The sequence below is a fragment of the Macaca mulatta genome, chromosome 2 (genome assembly GCF_049350105.2).
Source record: "Macaca mulatta isolate MMU2019108-1 chromosome 2, T2T-MMU8v2.0, whole genome shotgun sequence".
NCBI lineage: Eukaryota > Metazoa > Chordata > Mammalia > Primates > Cercopithecidae > Macaca > Macaca mulatta.
In genome coordinates this window covers 197,786,637-197,808,094 of record NC_133407.1, presented here as the reverse complement: position 1 = coordinate 197,808,094, position 21,458 = coordinate 197,786,637, and the positions used below count along the sequence as shown (strand labels likewise).

The 21,458-nt window shown below is 34.9% G+C and overlaps 1 protein-coding gene across 4 annotated transcripts in view; it reads right to left on the bottom strand.

Annotated features, from left to right (window-relative positions):
• GBE1 (1,4-alpha-glucan branching enzyme 1) overlaps window positions 1-21,458 on the bottom strand; it is a 263,149-nt gene that overhangs the window by 132,811 nt on the left and 108,880 nt on the right. For all 4 annotated transcript variants that reach the window (NM_001266287.1, XM_077991016.1, XM_077991015.1 and 1 more), the window contains 2 exon segments: window positions 15,783-15,992; window positions 19,399-19,489. In NM_001266287.1, coding sequence (NP_001253216.1) covers window positions 15,783-15,992; window positions 19,399-19,489 — 301 coding nt within the window.

Sequence of the window (21,458 nt, the reverse complement as noted above, 5' to 3'; positions counted from 1 at the left end):
ACGCACCTTCTTCACAAGGCGGCAGGAAAGAGAAGTGCCGAGCAAAGAAGGACAAGCCCCTTATAAAACCATCAGATCTTGGGAGAACTCACTCACTGTCATGAGCAAACATGGGGGAAACTGCCCCCAAGAGCCAATTACCTCCACCTGGTCTCTCCTTTGACATGTGGAGATTATGGGGATTGTGGAGATTACAATTCAAGATGAGATTTGGGTGAAGACACAAAGCCTAAGCATACCAGGATTCTCACAAGCATATTACTTAGGCATCAACATTTGTTTATAAAGCCTCCTGCTCCTAACATGTAATAGTCATATATGTAATACAGAAACAGAGTATTTCATACCTATTTTTAAACTAAACCTCCCACTTGCACAGTCTAGAAATGTATATTCTTGCCCGATTGTCTATAAATGTTAGGTGTGTTGAGATTATGAATTGCAGTTATCAGCAAAAAACCAAAATATTAAATAATATATGATCAACGGGTGTAAACTTTTGGACTTTAGATGTGATACACACACATGCATACACACACACACAACATGTAAATAAATGGTAAGAAAATAACCTAGTGGATATTTACATGAGCTAGTTCATATCTGTAAGGTAACATAACTTAAAAACACACACAATACAAGAAGCAGATCTCCACTTTCTACGGGATGTTAATGCATCCTCAAGAAAGAGTGGAAAAGAACCAAGTCTCCTTCTGGTTTGTTCCCAGTGTGTCTGAATTAGCTACATTTATGCTCAAATAGCCTAAAATATTCACATTTCTTAAGGAAACTTTCTAGCAGCAGCCACTTTTTTCTACCTGCTAAAATAATCAGTGCAGCAGGGAAAAGAGCCAACCACAGGGAAGACAAAGAGTAGGGCCCTAAAATAAAACCACGGCTACACTTTTCCTGACATAGATTCACATCCCTCCCTGCCTCGGAATCCTGCCTGCCCTTGTTATTAGGGAGGGGGAGGGGGAGGGGGATGAGGGGGAGACAGAAAGGGAGAGGGAAAAGGAGAGGGAGAGGGAGGGAGGCAGCGGAGGGAAGAAAAACAAAGAAACCAAGAATAGAATGCTTCACTCCTGCCTTGATAGGAGATATTTTCGGGTCTTTATCAGTTAAGAGAATACTATCTAAGACTCTAGACACTACTGATAGCTTATTCTCAGGATATTTGAGTCTGACATTCCTACTTTTGAATTGGCTAAGCTCTTTTAATATTTTACACTTCAATCACTGGAGGTACCTGGAGTCGGCAAATTAAGACTTTTAGAAAGAACATAGAGACAACTATTCCCTTACGTTTTTCCTAAAATTGATAAGTACCAATAAAAAATAAAATCCTCGACTTTTTTTTCTCTTTTTTTTTTTTTTTTTTTTGTTTTAGACTGTGTCTCACCCTGTTGCCCAGGCTGGAGTGCAGTGGCATGATCATAGATCACTGCAGCCTCAGACTCCTGGGCTCAAGCAATCCTCCCATCTCAGCCTCCCAAGTATCAAAGACTACAGGCATGCACCACTATGCCCAGGTAATTTCATTTTAATTTTGTTGTAGAGACAGGGTTTCGCTATGTTACCTAGGGTGGTCTTAAACTCCAGTGCTTAAGCGATTCTGCGACCTCAGCCTCCCAAAGTGCTGAGATTACAGGAGAGTCACCACGCCTGACCCCTGACTTTCATTGTTGGTTTTTGGCTATCTTCTTTCAAATATCACAAAGCTTAGTCACCAAATGTGCAGCTGATATCTATTGGAGTATGGGGAGAAAGGGAAAGGGAATGAGAAAGAATGAGAAGGAGAGGAAGAAAGGCAGCCAGAGAAACTTCTGATGGGCTGATGAGGAAAGGCTGAAATTGTGTTTTATTTTAAAAAGTGCAATTACTGAAGCAGGTTGCACTATTATCTTCTGCTAGAGGAAATAACCATAAAGAGACTTCATTTCCTTAACTTGTATGTTGTAAATAAATAGTACTACATGTTGATGTTAGTTTAGGGGTGGTAAGATTTCAATCAAGTAAACAACAAAACAATGCCAGCACTGCTCAGTAAGGAGCAGCTCATAGCTCAGAAACAGCAGAGCCTGAATGCCAGAGCGCATCTATTCTAATTTCATCCCCTCACTAGTTCATGCTATCATCACTATATCTGTATTGGTTAAGGTAGTCGTAAAAAATGTCATTTTCTTTCAAGGACATAAGGTTCAAACAGGATATTCTTTACAAAACAAAAGTAAAATGACCATTAACAATGTTTATAGCACAGAATTTACATATGTACGCTTATGCAATGGAATAGCTCCTAAAGGTAAAAATCAAAAGAAAAATAGGTAAATTGTAAGTATTTCAGAATATAAAATGCAAATACAATCACAGCTTTTAACTACAGATTATAAATAAGTGAAGGATAAAAAGAGGAAGCCTTGAGCAAGCATTCCCGACAAACTGATTTTAGACTGGTGAAGATAAGGGAAGGGGCTTTTACACTGAGGACCAGAAAACAAACAGGAGATGGATACCAGGGAAACACTCCAGGCCAAAAAAAAAAAAACCATGTACAACAGCCTCAGTGCAGGAAAAGCACTAGAGTGGCTAGAGCTTAGTAAGCAAGAGAAAAAGGATGTCAAGATGAAACTAGAGCCAGATCCTTGAAAACCCCTTAAGCCATGTTCAGACTCATTTAAAGTGCTTCAAGGTCAAATACATTTGAAAAATGAAGTATTATTGTATAGCACTTACTTGGAGATTCAAAATGCATATTAGCTAATTAGATCCCAAGAATTTTGATTCTAAAGAAATGTGCTGAATTTGACTTAATGTGGGGTGTTCCAACTGTATTTGAGCACTGAACACCTTCATCTACCACACTTCCTGATTTCCTGCTGAACCTTCCTCCTTGGTGGATTATTTCCCGTTTTCCCAAATAAGTTAAATGGCACAAAGAGCTATAATAAACCAGGATGCCACTGTTATTTCGTGAATGAACTGAAACACCATTTTCTATATCTGCGTATAAAAGGACCGAAACTATTCAAAAAGTATTACTTCAAAAAATAATGGGCTTCATTTCTACTCATCTGGATAAACTTTTGACATTCTATTCTCTTGCAGGTTCTGAGGTACTTGCTTAAGGAAGGGGATTGTAAGATCTATATTCTAATTTGGAAGAACTAGCATAAATGTATTCATTTATTTATTCATTCAACAAATCTGTGTTTAAATGTGTCACGCACCATTCCAGTCCTGAGGAATAAAGTGGGAAACAAGAAAAACATGGTCTTTGCCCTGCTGAAACTTGTATTATTGGCTTAGTATAAAGGAGAAAAGCAATCTAAACATGATGATAACGCAATCCAATAACTGGTATAATAAAACACACACTCACATGGAAGAGAACAAAGAGTGGAGGTGAATAATAACAGAATTTTTAACACAGGTGGGGAGTAAGAAAGAGAACCTGGATTTGAAAAATCACGTGGAAGTAAAATAAAGAGGGGAGGAACTGTAACAGCTAAATGAATGTGTGTTGTTTATATGATACATCAATTCGAGCTCAACGGAGAAGTCTAATTTTCGAATAAACCATGGCAGTTAAAAGAAACAATACTAATTTTTATAATATGCCAAGAACTGTTATAAGAAAATTATATATTATATATATATTTGCTGCTGTTGTTGTCATTTCCACTTTGTCACCCAGGCTGGAATGCAGTGGGCAGTGGTGCAATCATACCTCACTGTAACTTCAAACTCTTGGCCTCCAGTGATCCTCCCACCTAAGCCTCCAAAGGGGGCAACAGGCTAGGATTATAGGAGTGAGCCACATTGCTTGGCCATATATTTTTAATATTTTAAATCTTATAATAGCTCCATGAGGTAGGCATCCTTTAAATTAGTATTTTAAAGAAGAATCTCAGACAGAGAGAGTTTACGTGACTTGCCCACTCCAAATCAGAGATAGGGAGGGGCCATTTGTTCCAGAGGCTTTCCTGACAATTCCACTCCCCTTTCAGACTCAGGCGGCCCTCCTATATGTGTCTTCAACTATCAATACGTCACCCTGGGTTGCATTAGCACACATATTGTGTTTCATCCTCTTTAGACTTTTCATTTCCTGAAAAAGGGGCCATGTCTTTCTCTTCTTCAAGGTGACCAGGTGCAGCATAGTCTCTACAACAAAAAGGTACTGAATTCTTGAAAGAATGAATATCGTGGCCATGAAGGAGAACTCAGGAAAAGCATACAGAGAAGAACATGAAGAAGACCCTAGATGGAATCTTGTGGACTCTAACAGTGAGGGCAAGAGCTCTGGGAAATCTGAAAACTGATTTATTCATGTGATCACTGTGGAAGAATGGCAAATGATAGAAATCAAAAATTCTGATCAGAGTTAGGCAAAATGCCAAAGAGCCAGTAATGAGTTTCTTCATTACTGCTAACATTGTTTTCTCTATGTAAATGATCATGTCATATTTACAAAATTTAATTAATGAAACTTCTTGGAAAATTCATGACAAAACTCAATTGAGCAGTCTATTTCATCACATATTTATATATTCTACCCATCATTTAAGCAAATAGCCTACCCTTTAAAATATAAAGGAGAAAGAACAATTGCATATATATGTATATATGAACAACAGACTATCTTACTAAATTATTTATCTCATCTTAATCCCAGGATAACTAAATTTTATACAACTAAATCATTCATCCTAATTCACTTCTGCCTGAGTCATATTTGAGAGGTAAAAACAAGCCAGAATAATTACTTACATGTGTTTACTGGCTGACAAATTGGTGATTTTACTGATAGTTGTATAAAACAATTCTTGGCAATTGATTAATAATTAGTCACTATTTTGTTTAAGTTACATGTCTAATTTCTTGAGAAAGAGACATTTAGTACTTTTCATAAAACATATACTTTTTTAATTTATTGCTACTAAAAGGGTTTATTGAAAAATAAAATGTTATTATAACCACCTAACTCAATAAATGGATGTAGATTTACCCAGTGTAATGATTACAAAGCCGTAACAGCAAGAGCCTTGCTATACCTGTGTATACCTGTGTATAGACTACTTGCTATACCTGTGTCATTCAATGCAATTCACATGGGGCTACTGAGCCCTGGAAACCTGGCTAGGGAGGCTGGAAAACTGGATGTTTAATTGTATTTTATATTGATGTAGATTCAAAAACTGACACTCATTTCCATTACTGCAAAACTTAAGTATGTTTGAAATAACTCAGGTAGGTGAATCAACTTTTTGCTGTAAAATTATGAATATTAAATACATATCAAGTATTTCTGATGAAAACTTAACATCCAAATTCAGATGTGCTCTAAGTGCAAAATATACACCAAATTTCAAAAACTTAATACCTCTAAAATATGTAAAATATCTTGTTTCTCAACTGATTTTTACATTTGTTTACTACTGATTACATGTTGAAATAATACTTTAAACACATAATCAGTAGAGTTAAACTAGTCAATATTATAGAAAATAGCTTACGCATTACATGAAAAAAATTTCACCTAACTCCATTATTGAAAAAGACAAAAAATTTTGATTTAGAGTAAATGTTCTGAGAATAAAATCCTGTGGAAGACAGTGTGGTAATTCCTCAAGGATCTGTAACTAGAAATATCATTTGACTCAGCAATCCCATTACTAAGTATACACCCAAAGGATTATATATTTTGCTTTGTCCTGGCATCTTAAAAGAAATTTTGAACATGAAGTTTTTTTTAATGACTCAGACTCATTATCATCAATTATTACACTATACTGCAGTCTAACGATGCCCAGAGGGACAATTACACTATGCGGAGCTGTTGGCCGCTGCACCTAAGTGGCCTTAGAATGCTGTGCATTCGGTTTTGGTTTCTGACCTTGATGCATTTTCTCTTTCTTCCATTGTTTTTAGCAGTGACTTCTCAATACTGTTAGATGTTGATCACAATTGGTCAGTTCCACAATTGTTCTTAATTTGGTCCTTCTACCAAAACACAGCTTGACATCCTTTTAAAAATAGTGTAATACAACAATGAACAAATATCCATAAACATTATGGTACACGTTTTGGCTCCTGAAAAAAATACTATTACTTGTTTTCATGCTTGTAGTTATGTTTCAGAGAATGAGGCTGGCTAGGAAGTCTGACCACAGATAATCATGACAAGGATATTGCGATGATAGTGACAATGACGATTACCACAACTAATTGAGACACTGGGGGAAGTGTGTAACGACCTCTTCACAATTATATGAGATAAATAAACTACAATCTTATTAATATTTTACAGAGGGGGAAATTAAACTTAAACTTAGAAAGATTAATCTGGCTGTGGTTACATGCTAGTAAGTGGTGAACTGATACTTGAGCCCAGGCCTATACCGATTCTCTATATTGCTTGCAAGGTCAGTATCTATATTTATATTTTAAAAACAAATTAATGGCAACTTAGATGCAAAGCATTAAAAGAAACAAGGTTACCAAATTTTAACTATGTAGATTTATTTAATAAATTTGTATTTTGCTTTACTGAGCCTGATATTAAATGACGCTTACTTTGTTTATTCCTCTACTACTTAAAATCAAGGAGATATTATACAATTTTGCTAAGTGATATCATACTAATAGTTGAGGTTTATAAAATTATCACTGCTAATACAAACTAAATTGAGTATTAATACTGTATTTAAGCTATGAAGTTATAGTTGTCCTTATTAGATTTGACTTACTGCTTAATTTATTTGGTAGTTTGGTAGAATCTGATTCATTGTGTGTCTCCTAAGGCACATTTTGGAACCCAGACATAGCCTTAGTGACTGGTTTTTATCCATCCTGCATGTATGTTGCTTTGGTATGCACAGTGAATGAACACTTTAAACTAATTGTATGACATTTTAACATGTGGAGGTTTCATATAAAATGTGGGTTCCTGACTTAAATAACTAGAAGATGTGGCTCCATGGGTCCACATTCTCAACATGAAAGCAACTGACAATTGTATTCAAAATGGTTTGTGAATGGCAGCCACCTCAGAGGAGATCCGTTTGCCAGGTTGCCAATAAGAACCATCTGGCCTGCTTCTCTCGGTTACCTCCCTCGTTTGCGAGTCCTGCTTTTATCCTTTAGTAAAACTCTGAAAGTATAACTCCAAACTTTCCATGATATTCTATATTCTAGCTTGTTGCACATTTTCAATTGTGTGATTTTATGCAGTCTGAACCACTGCCCTATGGCACATAAATAATAGCATTATGAGTTCTTTATACATGAAACTGAAACTCAAATGTGAGCAGCTTGTTTCAAGAGCAGAGAGGTAAATATCCAATTCTAAAACCACTCACTTTATATTGTGTATTAAATCAATTAATCTTAATTCTATATAGTATACATGATTATTGCTATTATTCGTGTTGTAATTAGTATTTTGGGGGAAAACATCTTGTGTGGCTTTCTTCACCGTATTCAGTACTAAAGAACAGGAATCTATCATATCACTTTGCAGTGTCGCCTCCATGGCAAGCATGATGGTGAAAAGTTTATGAGAGACTGAGAGACAGAGAAAAAGACAGAGAAAGAGAGATCAAGAGACAGGGAAAAAAGATAGGTATTTTACTTTAAATAAAATATATTCCATGAGACACAATAAATTATTAACTTTCCTTTCACATTTAATATGGAAACAACAAATATATCACTAAAATTAAAAAATAAACAACTATTCCAAATGTCACATGGTGGGAAAGACAATGGAGAAAAGTTAGTGAAGGAACATGTGACAGGGAAGCACAGGAGGAACTGGATGAATTATTTTATATCAAGTGGTCTGAGAAGCATGTAAAGCACCTAATGCTTCAAAACTGCATGAATGAACGTAAGACAGTAACCATCATGAATATCATAATCTCACAAAGACAAGGGAACCCACCTGGACAGCTCATCGGCCTCCTTCACTACTCTTAACACAGTGTTAAGAACACAGCTCCAGTCTCAGAAAAGTTGGCTACCACGCTGTTTTGTTTCCTAAAGCACTATGAGAAAATGTAACTGTAACTGCCCCCAAGTTTTCCTGATGCGTTGAATAGACAGAATTTGAAAGGGTATACGGTAAAAGTCTTATCTTGGGGAGACAGTTAAACCCAGAAGTAGACAGAGAACCAAATCCTCTGGCTATCGGCTTCTCTTGCATATGTTGAAAGAAACAGAAGGAAGACCAAAGATCCAGGTTACAACTTAGTAGTGATGATTCAACATTATACAGTGTGGATGGGAAATGGAAAAGTTAGATAAAAATCTGCCTGATCACTAATCTAAGTTAATGGGAATAAGGCCCTCAAAGATGAATAATTTTATATTACTTATATATATATATATGGAAGCTTTCAAAATTATAAGAAATACCTACATTTTCTGAAAGTAAGTGGCTCAATGTAACAGGAGTTATTTATTTATCTGCAGCATAACACTAAGGAAATCATTCAGCTAGAAAACCATGAAATACCTCTTCATAACTTCAAAACTCCTAGTCCATTCTGTAGAAAACAGACATGCTTAAACAAGCTGTTTTGTTACACACAGACAAAAACAGAAAAATTGATTTTTTCCCACTTTTAACCTGCTTATTTTAAAAGGTCATAAACAAAACCATTATTATTATAGATACCACATAATTCCCAGACTTAAATGGTAATCACTTGAATAGGAACCTTAAGACCATTTTCACAAGTACGCACCAACCATTGTTTCAAGTGAAAGAGAAGAAAACAGATGTTTTAGGGCAATGAGCAGCATTTAAACTTAAGGTAAACTACCCAGTAGAACTGTCCTACTTCAGCATGAGTCTGAATTTGAGAAGGTGAATGTTATAGGTGAGTCAGACATAAATACTTAATATACTTTCAAAATATCCCTGTGCACCTAAATTTTAGGCTTGTGGGGCATAAATGAGGTAGATAATACCAGGAACCAAGTTTATACAAAGACGGTAAATCCTTACTCCTGTGCTACACTCTGCATCAATAGAAACTTTTCTGCTAGACTGAGTAATCTCATAAATCCTGTAAGAGAAGTTATATTTCTACTATTCAAACTCAAATCCAGACAGATTAGATTGATACAGCAACTTTCTTAATCTCTTTTACAGAAGAGAATTAGTCTGTCTGAATTTTGAAGCTACCTACTTTATTTGAAAGACTGGTAAATTTAACTGTTCTCATTAATCAAGCTGAAATAAAATTCTGGTTTTAACAAGGAATAAATGCTGAAAGGGAAAGAAAAAATACTAAGAAAAAAAGAAGACTTTTAATGGGACACCCAATACTCTCAAAAGTTATTAACAATCATACTGTGAGATTATAATATTCTCAATGAAGAACAGGTTATAAGTTACTGCTTATTTTTTACTGTCTGATTCCCTTGGAATAGTTAGCTGTTTGCTAAACTATGTCCAAAATGTCTTTTAATCATCCATCATTTGTTTTCTGGCTTTTTTTTTTTTTTTTTTTTTTTTGAAAAGGAGTTTTGCTGTTGTTGCCTAGGCTGGAGTGCAATGGTGCAATCTCGGCTCACTGCAACCTCTGCCTCCCAGGTTCAAGCAATTCTCCTGCCTCAGGAGATGGGATTACAGGCATGCACCACCACACCTGGCTAATTTTGTAGAGACAGGGTTTCTCCATATTGGTCAGGCTGGTTTCAAACTCCCAACCTCAGGTGACCCCCTCCCAAAATGCCGGGATTACAGGTGGGCCACCATGTCCAGCCATCATTTGTTTTTGTAAAGCATATAAGGCAGGTGTTTATATGCCTAAAAAGATGCTATATTACTCCAATTATAAAAAAAAAAAAATTCAGTGCTTTGAAATCTATCCAGTGAAATTAAAAACAAATACATTAGCTCTCCCTTATTTTTAGTAGATACAGTCCAAGACCGCTAGTGGATGCCTGAAACCATGGATAATACCAAACACTATATATACCGTGTCTTTACACATACATACCTATGATAAAGTTTTATGTATAAATTAGGCACAATAAAAGATTAACAATAACTAATAAAATAGAACAATTATAACAATATACTGTAATAAAATGTATGTGAATATCTTTCTCTCAAAATATTGTACTGTACTCACCCTTATTCTTGTGATGCTATGAAGATGATACAATGCCTACATGACAAAATGAAGTGAGGTGAATGACCTCATTGTGACGTAGCATTAGGCTACTATTGAAAACTAATCAAAAATTTATGAACTGATTATTTCTGGAATTTTCCATTTAATATTTTCAGGCTAACGTACTATGAGTAACTGAAATCACAGAAATCAAAACCACTGATAAAAGGTGGAGCCTACTGTACTCTGAAAGGAGTGATTTTTTTTTTTAAGTCTATCTTTCCAAAATTTCTGACAAACAAATTCTCCAAGCATATATACTGACTAATGCATCATAGTATATATGTATCTCTACCTTTACCAAATAATGCCAAATTGTTTTCAAACGTGGTTGTACACATTTATCCTTTGTATGCTATTTTTTTCTGTATTTTGTTTGTTTTTGTCATTGGGTGAACTGTTCTTTTTGTCATTCAATGACAAAATCAAAAAGTAGTGTATGGCTTAAAAATCTTCTTAAAAATATTTTAGAGTTTTCCATTCATGTCATGGTTGCTTAGTTTTTAAATAATCTTGCTAATCATGATGGTGTCATATACTCATTTGCTAGTATACTGATACATAATAATCCTCAAATTAGTATTTGTCATTGAGAACTGATTTGGTCATGATGTAATATCACATATAATTATGCTAAAATTGTGTTCAGAATACTGGCATCTATGGTCATGAGGGTTTACCTCAGGAATGCATGACTGGGTTACCATTCTACCTCAATTCTAATTAACCATAGAAAAGCCATATGGTAAGATATCATAGAATAATTACCTCAGATACAAAAATCCACTCTGAGCAGGGAGAACCCATTGAATTTCCTTCCACATTGTAATTTGTAGAAAACGCCTACCATAGTTAAGAAGCCCTAAATATTACATATAGTGTCTATACTAAGGGTACTTTATTCCACATACTTATGACCCTAAAGAGGCCAACTGGACTCATTTTTGTTTCCGAAAACAACTCTAGTTGCTCAAGAAAAGAGAATATATTTCAGCCTAATGGTTACCATATTATGAACTCAAGCTGATGAAATGTAACTATATTAATTTTGTGTCCAAACATAAGTTTAAGGAGGAAAAACATGAGCATTAGATCTACTTTGCTATCTCCTTTAGAAGTCAGTATTTTATCCTTGAAAGAAATATTTAACAAACAAAAGATATTCATTTGAAGATCTAGTAATGGTTATGGCATAATAGTTATTTAAACCTAACAAATTTTCATTGTCTTAAATGTGCATTGATATAGTGCCAGAGGAATATGCAAACAGAATTTAAAACTGGGGCCACTACACTATATTCATTATTACTAATTCTAGAAACTCTTGAAACTTATGGGTGACCTACTTGTCAGAACGTTCTCTCTACCAAATAAAGGACAACCCAATCTCTGTTATGAACTGTCATTACTAATTTAGCAGAGCTAGAAGGCAGCTCAGCCGAGTAGACAGAAAATTAACACATGGGCAGCTCCTGATTGGAAACGTATTCATAGCAGGTAATGAAACAGCACAGTCAGGATCTCTGGTACTACTCAGAGTAAGAGATTTAATTCTGATAACTTTGATGATGGCACTTGAATCCCAGATTCTAAAAGGTGACAGGTTGTGACATATAGATAGGATAAAATGAGCATCAGTAGCATATCTCTACAGAAGCAATTCTATAACATCAATTTTTTCAAACAGTAAATATAATAATTTCAAAAATTATGACAGAAGTTTTCAAAGAAGAGGCTTAGGTCTTAAGCAAGCCATGTGCCATATTTATGTCTATTTGTCAGTGGGCTATAAAATTAATCAGCCTAACAAATGTAAGGGGTGCAAATATTCATATTTAAAATATGAAATATAAATTGTAGTTTCTGATTTCATCTGAATAAGGAACAAACTCAAAATTACAGGCAGAGTAGCTATTTTATGAAGAGGGTGAAAGTGAAGGATTGGGTTATATATTTATATGCATGTAAGGAATATTCATTAAATGCATTCACATATAGCTAAATACAAGTATGCTGTTCACATTTTTTAAATATAGTTTTTTATTTTGAATTTTGTGTGCCTTTTTAAATTTTCTAATTATCTACAATGGCATTATTTTATAATGAAAGGTGTATTTTTTTTTAAATTGCCTATTTCAGACATAACTCTCTGATATTTCTCATAAGAGAAATATGGTTGAGTAAATAATATTTCCACATGAACAGGTATTTCAATACATCTCTTTTGAATTTGTAACGCAGCATATTTGTTGTGTGTGGTTAAAATTACTTAACGCCCCTTCAAAGGGAGGGGTGTTAAGGAATTTTAAGGCTGTGTGCAAAAATGCTCATATCTAACAAGTTTTATTCGATAAACTAACAAGTTTTCAAGTTTTCTTGAAACCGTGATTGACCAGTAGCTTTCAGCAGAAATGGCACTGTGCCACGTTCTAAACCCAGACCATATAAAATGGCAGCTTGCACATCCTGTCTTTCAGGACTGTCACTCTCGTGAGAAAGCCCACGTTGTCTGTGGAGTGGGCTAGGCGGAGGGGAGCTGGGGTCCTCAACCTCACAACCAAGGCTGAGCTCCTAGCTGACAGCACCAACTGTAGGCCATGTGAGTGAACCATCCTGAAAGCAGATGCTCTGTCCCCTACATGAGCCACCCCAGCTGACACAAGGTGAAGAAGAGAAGAGCAGTCCACACTGAGGTATACCCAAATTGTGAGTTTGGGAACAAAACAGATATTGCTGTGAAGTCACTAAATATTTGGCTTGTTTATTAAGCAGCAATAAATAACCAAAAGAGCAAAGTAGGACTTTGATCATGAATGCTAAGACATGTTTGTTTAAATGAATTTATATACACCGGCTTTGGGGGATTTTATCCATATTGTTTAATAATGTCATAACTAATTGTGATGGTTTATACTGATTGTCAACTTGATCATTTTGAAGGATGCAATGTATTGTTTCTGGATACGTCTGTGAGGGTGTTGCCAAAGGAGATTAACATTTGAGTCGGTGGACTGGGAAAAGCAGAAACCCACCCTCGATCTGGATGGGCACCCTCTAATCAGCTGCCAGCACAGCCAGAATAAAAGCAGGCAGAGGAACGTGGAAAAACTAGACTAGCTTAGTCTTCCAGCCTCCATCTTTCTCCTGTACTGGATGCTTCCTGTCCTCAAATATCAAATTCCAAGTTCCTCAGCTTTTGGACTCTTCAGCCTTTCACCACAGACTAAAGGCTGCACTATTGGACTAGCTTCCTGGCTCTTCAGCTTGCAAATGGCCTACTGTGGGACTTCACCTTGTGACTGTATGAGTCAGTTCCCATCATAAACTCCACTTGATATTTATATATATATATAGCTTCATAAATATATATATATATCCTATTAGTTCTCTCCCGCTAGAGAACCCTAATACATTAATAGTATAAACTTATATAGAAAATACTAATTCTATAAAATGGGAAAAGTTCAATATTGGTCAAATAGAATGGTATGTAGGATAATATAAATGCATTTTAAAAAAACTATATTTACAGAGGACTAAGCCTATATGACAGCAGGAAAAAAAAAACAAATAAAATGGTCACAATAAAAATTAAGTTAAAACCATATGATGCTTTATTTACCAAAAGCATGCACATGAGAAAGATTAATAGCTAATTCAATAAAAAAGAAGCCAAGTATTAAATAACAATGTTGAGTTTGTCTCAATTTCTGTAATAGAAATGTTTTGGAAAACAATGATGTATGATCCCTTTTGTTTAGAAAATTGGCTAAGTTTAAATGTACTTTGGTACAGCAAGGTACACTAGGATAAACACGTTCATAAAATAAAAATGTTGTATAACATAAAAATCCATCCACTTAATGTATTTCTTTTTAAGGTATAGTTCTACAGAATAATTGTTTTAAAACATAAAAATCTAACTATTTAATAAATATATTTCTTTCATAAGGCACGCTTCTACAAAAGAGTCAACCCTCATTCATCCAAATATAAACCAGAGAGATCAATTAATTGAATTTCTACTTCTATAAGATTTACTCAATGATGTAATTAATAGAGTTATGTAATTGCAGTTTTTTGCCAATAAAAGTAAGGACAAAAACCACAATTACTTTTGCACCAACCTAATATATCACAGAATTAATGCAGATTTAGTCTTTTTTATTTGCTATAAATCTGTGGCATAAAAATTAATGTTCAAAAGGTGACATGAATACAAAATACCTTATGAGCAAAATTATATTAGCCCCCAAACTCTGCCTCCTTCTATAATAAAAAGCCTGAGAATAAGAATGATTAATCAGTTTGTACCACAGTGAGGCTAGGCCAGGAACCCTGCTACCATCTTGTTTCTTTTCTCACCTATTACACTGCCTTATCTGGCATGAGTGTTTCCTGAATGGCTATGAAATATAAAATAATGTATGATATCCAGAAACAATGTATGAATTTCCTTTATATACAAGTCATCTAATTTAGGTTGAAAAATGAGACTTCTTCATTTTATAAAATTATTTGCTGAGACATTTTTCTATATAGCCTATTTTCCAGGTATATTTATGTTTATGTATGATGCAACACTGGAAAGAAAATTCATTTATTTTTTTCAAAAATACATATACATATATATAATTATATATAATATGTATATAATACATATACATATATATAATTATACATAATATGTATATAATACATATACATATATAATTATATATAATATGTATATAATACATATACATATTTCATATATGTATTATAAAATATGTATATGCATTATAGAAATATGTATTATACATTACTTCATACTTTGCTATTTTTAATATGCTTGACATTTTCATTTTTTCACTTACAATAAATAATAAACACAAGTTCATGGTTTTTTAATTTTTCTTTTTAATTTTTGCCATAAGCTATATAATCACCTAAAACACCCTTCTCCTTAGATGTTAGAAGAGGTCAGAGATCTGTTTGATCTTAACAAATGGTCTCAACACTAAGCCTTAGTTTATTTATCTATAAGATGGCTATAACAATAGTGTTTACTACATGTAAGTAGAGTTGCTGTGCAGATTAAATAAGATAAAATAGGTAGCTAGTATATCTAAAACACTTGGCACCATACATGAAACATATTATATACTAGCAACTGTTGTTTTATAGTTATAAATTTATTTAGCTGTAATCAAAAGCATGAAATTTTAAGATATGAAGCAATGAAGTATGATTTTTTTAAATAGCCTACTTAAAACAATGTATTTCTCTAGTAAAACGAGACTGGCTATGATTTAAGTCAACTTGATAAAGTTGCCTTTTAGATATTAAAAAAAAATGATTCACAGCAAAATTTTTAAGTGACCATATAACCAATATATTTTACATGGCATAAGATATGTAAAATTGAAATTTAATGCAATATACATGTGATATACAAAACAAGGTAAAATCCCCTGTACAACAAAAATAAATCCAATTAAGAACATTAAGTACCAGTGAGAGAGTACACACACAATGAATTTAGTGAAATTCTTAAAAATTAATCTTGAATGCAACAATAGAAAACATTTCTATATTGTATGTACCTACCTGGAGTAGGCAAACAATCTGCTATCCCAAAGATCATGAGTCCCTCTAGGTCCAGAATGAAAATAACAGGAATCTGTCCCATCAAACATATTCAATCCATCTGCTGAATTTTTTGAAGCATGGCTGTGTACCACATCTAAGAGGACTATGATACCCATGGAATGAGCTGTGTCTACCAGTTCTTTTAGCTCTTCAGGTGTTCCATAACGGCTAACAATAAAGAACACAGCAAAAACAAGATTACATCACATTTAGAGGAAATGGTCAATCGTGCATGAACTGCTTCACCATCACAGTAGTAGACACTTTAAATATCCAAGCAGCATGTGATATGATACTTGGATACAACTCAAATTTGCTTCATGTTTGATATTAAGCAAATTTAAAACCATTAAGTTAGAAAATAATTTAAATCAAATTATTAAATCGGGTTATTAAATGTAGATTTATACCCCAACCAAAATTCACATTTTGAGGATGTAAATAATAAAACTCTGCTTCTCTATTCTCAGAGCTTCCGATTTCCACCTGCAAGTAAGTCATTCCTGCTCTCATGTTTGCCCATTCCTTTCAGTGTGTACATTTGAGATTGAGGGGCTCTTCAATAATTTCTTTGAATATCCACAGTGCCTTGATTGAGGCTATCCCTCTTGCACTTATTCCAAAAATAGAATGCCCACAGTTACCAGTGGGCCAAGACAATGTGCCACGTTTGTCACCACGTAAATAAGATGGGTAGCTCACAAGCAGGTGTGTTTGTGTTAAAGGTAGCCCCACAGTCTGAATGAAATAGGTAACAAAAATTACTCACAGAACAAGGCCTTTCTTAACCTGTGTAAAATTTAGACATTATAGTCATCCATGGCATCAACTTTGCCCTTTAGTCACCCTTGCCTTCAATTGTTTACTGTCTCTCTTCCTCACTAGACTATATGCTTCTTGAGGGCAGCAGCTGTTACTATCAGGCTCCTCATGATATGGTACGGTGCTAAGTATATAGCAAGTCTCCTGATAGCCAACTCCACTGAGCAGCAAGAGCTCTCTTTTTAAACTACAAATAAGATCATGTCACCTACTTAAAATCATACTTGTGCTCCCATTGATCCCAGACTGAAGACCATTGTCCTGATCATGGCCTACTGCACCATCTACTGGCTCTTTCCAATAATGTTAATTATCTTATGACACTCTCCCACACCCTCTTTTTATTCCAGCCACCTGTCCATTTTCACACTCATTGAACAACATGTTCAATAATAAACAGCCTTAAAGTTTTTTTCATTCAGCCATTCACTCATTCCTTCATTCATTCCTTTATTTGTTTGCCAAATACTTACTAAAGTTATCTACCATGTGCCATGACATTTTCTATGTTCTGGAGATACACTAGTGAAAAAAATAAACACCACTGACTATATGGAATTTACATTCCCACTGGGAGACAACAAACAAGGAAAATACGTAGAATGTCGGATAATAATAAATGTCCTAAAGAAAACAAAGAGAAGGGAAGGTTTGCTATTTTAAAGAGGGTCATAAGTTAAAGTTCATGGAAAAGGCAATATTTGAGCAAGAAAAAAAGTAAGAAGCAAGGCATAAGAATATCTAAGGGTAAGAGCATTCAGACAGAAAGGAACAGCAGGTGCAGGGCACTGGGGCAGGGATGAGCTAAGAGCATTTGGAAAAAAGCAAACAGGCTACTGTAACTGGAATGATCACGAAAGCAAAGAGGTGAGCTCTTAGAGTCAGCCAAGAAGCACATCAAATGAGGCCTTGGGGACCAGTGTAATGTCTTTTGCTTTTATTCTGAAGGAGACAGGGATTCACTAGGGGTTCTGAGCAAGACAGAAACACGATCTGACTTTAATTTTTAAATGATTACTCTGGCCACCAGGCAGAAAAATTGACCATAATTGGTAGACCAAAGGTAAGAGAAGGGGAAAGAGAGCATGAGAAAATAGTGACCAGTCAAAGAGCTATTGAAACAATCCAGGTAAAAGATAACCACAAGTTGGACATGGGTGGTGGTAGAGTGGGGGCAGTTGAAGCAGCCAGATTTGGGATCTATTTTGAAGTTACAGATGGCTAGATTTTATAATAGTTAGCGTGTAGGGAGGAACAGAAAGGGACAAGTCAAGTATAATGCCAAGATTTTGGGCTTGAACAACTAGAAGATGAAAATGCCATTTACTGCAGTAGAGAAGATGGCAGGGGGAGGAAGCTTGAAGATCAGGTCAGAAATTTAATTTTGGACACCTGAAGTTCGATATAAGTATTAGATACCCCAACATCAAATATATACTTTCTGAAGTTCGTAAGATAGGTCAGAGAGACTTAAGTTTGGCAGTTAACATATAGCATATATTTAAGCTACAAAACTGGATGAGACTTGATGAGATCCTCCCACGTATTTCATACAGATGAAGAAGAGAATGGAACTAAGTACTGAGTTCCATTATTTAATGGTCCAATATTTAATGGTCATAAAGATAAAGAGGAAAGAGCAAAGGGAATTAACAGTAAGCAAGAAGTGAGGTGGGAAAAGCAATAACAGGAGGCTAAACTATTCTGGAAGCCAGGGAAAGAAAAAGGTTTCAAGAAGGTGAGAGTAACCAGCTGTGCCAAGTGGTGCTGACAGCTGAAGTAAGCTAAGAATTGCCCATTGTCCTCAACAATGTGAAGGTCACTAATACCCTTGACAAAAGCCACTTCAGTGAAGAGGCAGACAGCATACCTGGAGGGGGCTCAAGAAAGAACCGGAGTGGAGGATTTGGAGACAGTATTATAGATAACTTACTCAGGGAGAACTAATATAAAGAGAAACAGGTAAATGAACCAATATCTTTTTTCTATGCCTGGAATGTCACCTATTTACGCCCACTTCACCCCTCTCCCCAGTTAACTCTTAGTTGTGTTTTAGATCTCACTTGCAGTATTTGTTCTGATCTATTCTAAACTGATCAGACTTCTGATTATAGCTCCCTGTCATTTTCATTTTAGCTTTTATTACGGTTAAAAAATAATAATCTGTATGAATGATGATAGGAGCAATGTCTATATGCCACATGTCATAAACTCCACAACACTGAGAGTGTTGGACTTCTTCAGTCTGTGGTCATTTAGATCAGCACCTCGTTAACTACATGGAACCCCGTGGTGTCTTTTCCGTCCAGAGAGCAACATTCCACCCATTTCCGCCTGGAGGGAAGGGCAGTCCTTCCGTGAGTAGTAATTGTCCTGCCAAGGGCCGCTTCAGTGACCTTCCTAGATGAGTCAGTCTCCTTCCGGAAAACGACGTGCTCTCTCACAAGAATGGCTTTCATAGGACAAGATTTTCTGACTAAACCTTGGGCCTCCAAATATGTGACAATTTCAGCAGGTAACTGGACATTCTATATCACAAATCATCCCACGAACAGCAACATAAAATCAAGGACAATTTCTAAGGTGGGATGGGAAGAGAGTGTATGGCCTTAGTAAAAGAAAATGTTCAGTTTCTATTAACTCTGTTAACCCTAAAATGTTACAGAATGTTATATAAAATGTAAAATTTCATTTTATTTATTTAAATTATTTGCTCAAAATAAGAATGAACATAATGAGTATTTGATTTTACCTTGAAGCTGCAAAGAAGCTCGTGATTTGGTAACCAAAGCTGGCATAGTAAGCATGCTCCATGATTGCCATCAACTGAATGCAGTTGTATCCTATGTAAGGCAATGGTCAAATATAAATTAAAAGCCACCTTTAAAAAAAAAGTAATGGGGAAAAAAAGCATCCTCATTCCCAATACATTAAAATTTACAATCTAGAAGCTTTGATCGTCTTGAAAAGTTCTACTACTTTAACATTTTTTGTTTGACCTTCTAATAACATTGAATTGTCTCTTAGAGCTGTATTCTGACTAGCTATTTGATATACCTTCATTTTAACAAGCAATAAATAATATGCAAACTTGCTTAATTTGGTTTTAGCATATTAAAGATGGCAATCTCTATATGCTAAACAGCAGTTACATTTGTAATAGTCATATTGAAGATTATGAAACCTAAATTTAAAAAACCAATTGCATGACATATACTTTTTATTTTGACTCTTTCTATTTATTTCTATATATTTCAGTCCTTTTTACCATATAGCATAAGAAATAGCACCAAACTCATATTTTTCAGAGGTAGCTTTCTTTTTCTTTTTTTTTTTTTTTTTGAGATGGAGTCTCGCTTTGTCGCCTGGGCTGCAGTGCACTGGCGTGATCTTGGCTCACTGAAACTTCTGCCTGCAAAATTCTCCTGCCAGGCAATTCTCCTGCCTCAGCCTCCCGAGTGGCTGGGACTACAGGTGCATGGCACCATGCCTGGCTAATTTTTTGCGTGTTTTTAGTAGAGATGGGGTTTCACCATGCTGGCCAGGCTGGTCTCGAACTCCTGACCTCAGGTGACGCACCGCCTCGACCTCCCAAAGTGCTGGGATTACAGGCATGAGCCACCGTGACCAGCCCAAAAGATAGCTTTTATGCAATTAGCATTAATGCTTCTACTTTCCACTATATAATTTGCACCTATAAAATTATTTCCAAGTGCATATATGCATGTATGTGCACATACAAACACATCACCTTACTTTCTCCATCTGGATATGTTTTGCTCTAACAGTAAATAAAGTGACTCAAAAAAGTAGATATCGTGTTTTAAAAATCCATAACATTAAAAACATTCTAATATTTTTTAATATAAGCAAATAATCAGGGGGAAAAGTATTGGTCTTTAAAAAGCTAAGAAAAACAGGTTTTTCTTCTTGAAGTATAATTTGGTAAAATGATCAAATATGATTTCATTACTTTGGAAGTTACAGTTCTGTAACATACATAGAAAATATTCTTACTCTGCTCTCAAAGTCCAATTCATGCAAGCTTTATAATTTTCTTAAGGTTTATATAAGTTCGTTTTTAACGGCAGTTCATTTAAATGTGCAACTATACTTGTAAATGTACTTATAAACAAAGGTATTAGATTAGTTTCATTCTTCTGGGTTGGTATCTTGTATCAAGCACAAATTTATAGTTTTATTCTTAATTTTAATGGCATTAATCATTCCTGGATTCACTTTTATTCCAGGTACTAGGCTAGGGAATTCCGACACAAAGACGAATAAGAGAATCCTTGTGCTGAACGTTCTGCAAGAACTGGGTCATAAGCAATTTATTACTCCATAATATGAAAGAATATTTCAAATATAATAATTTAGCATATCTATTAATTATAATTAATACTAAATACTCTATATATTTAATTAATTTTGGTTTCTGGAACCTGACTTTACCATCACAGATAATCCATACATAACTGAAAACTTTAACCATGGCTTACAAATCTTTCTTCTAGACAAAATTTGGACTCCTAGCAGAAGCAGTAAAATTAAATGTGCTTTATCCTCCTGCCTAGCCATTGAAGCAGGTGTTAAATATACTGTCAAATTATTTTAAATAGCATTACCTATAAAAACAACAGATTTAAAACACACTGAATCAATAATTCAGCAATATATTATTCACTCTCCTGCTGGTTATGAAGACAGGATCTGTGCCAGTACAGTTCAATATATGAATAGCTAGCAAAATGTGTCTCACAGAGATATTCTATAAATGTTTGTTAAATAAGTCATCCAGGCAGGGGCTAT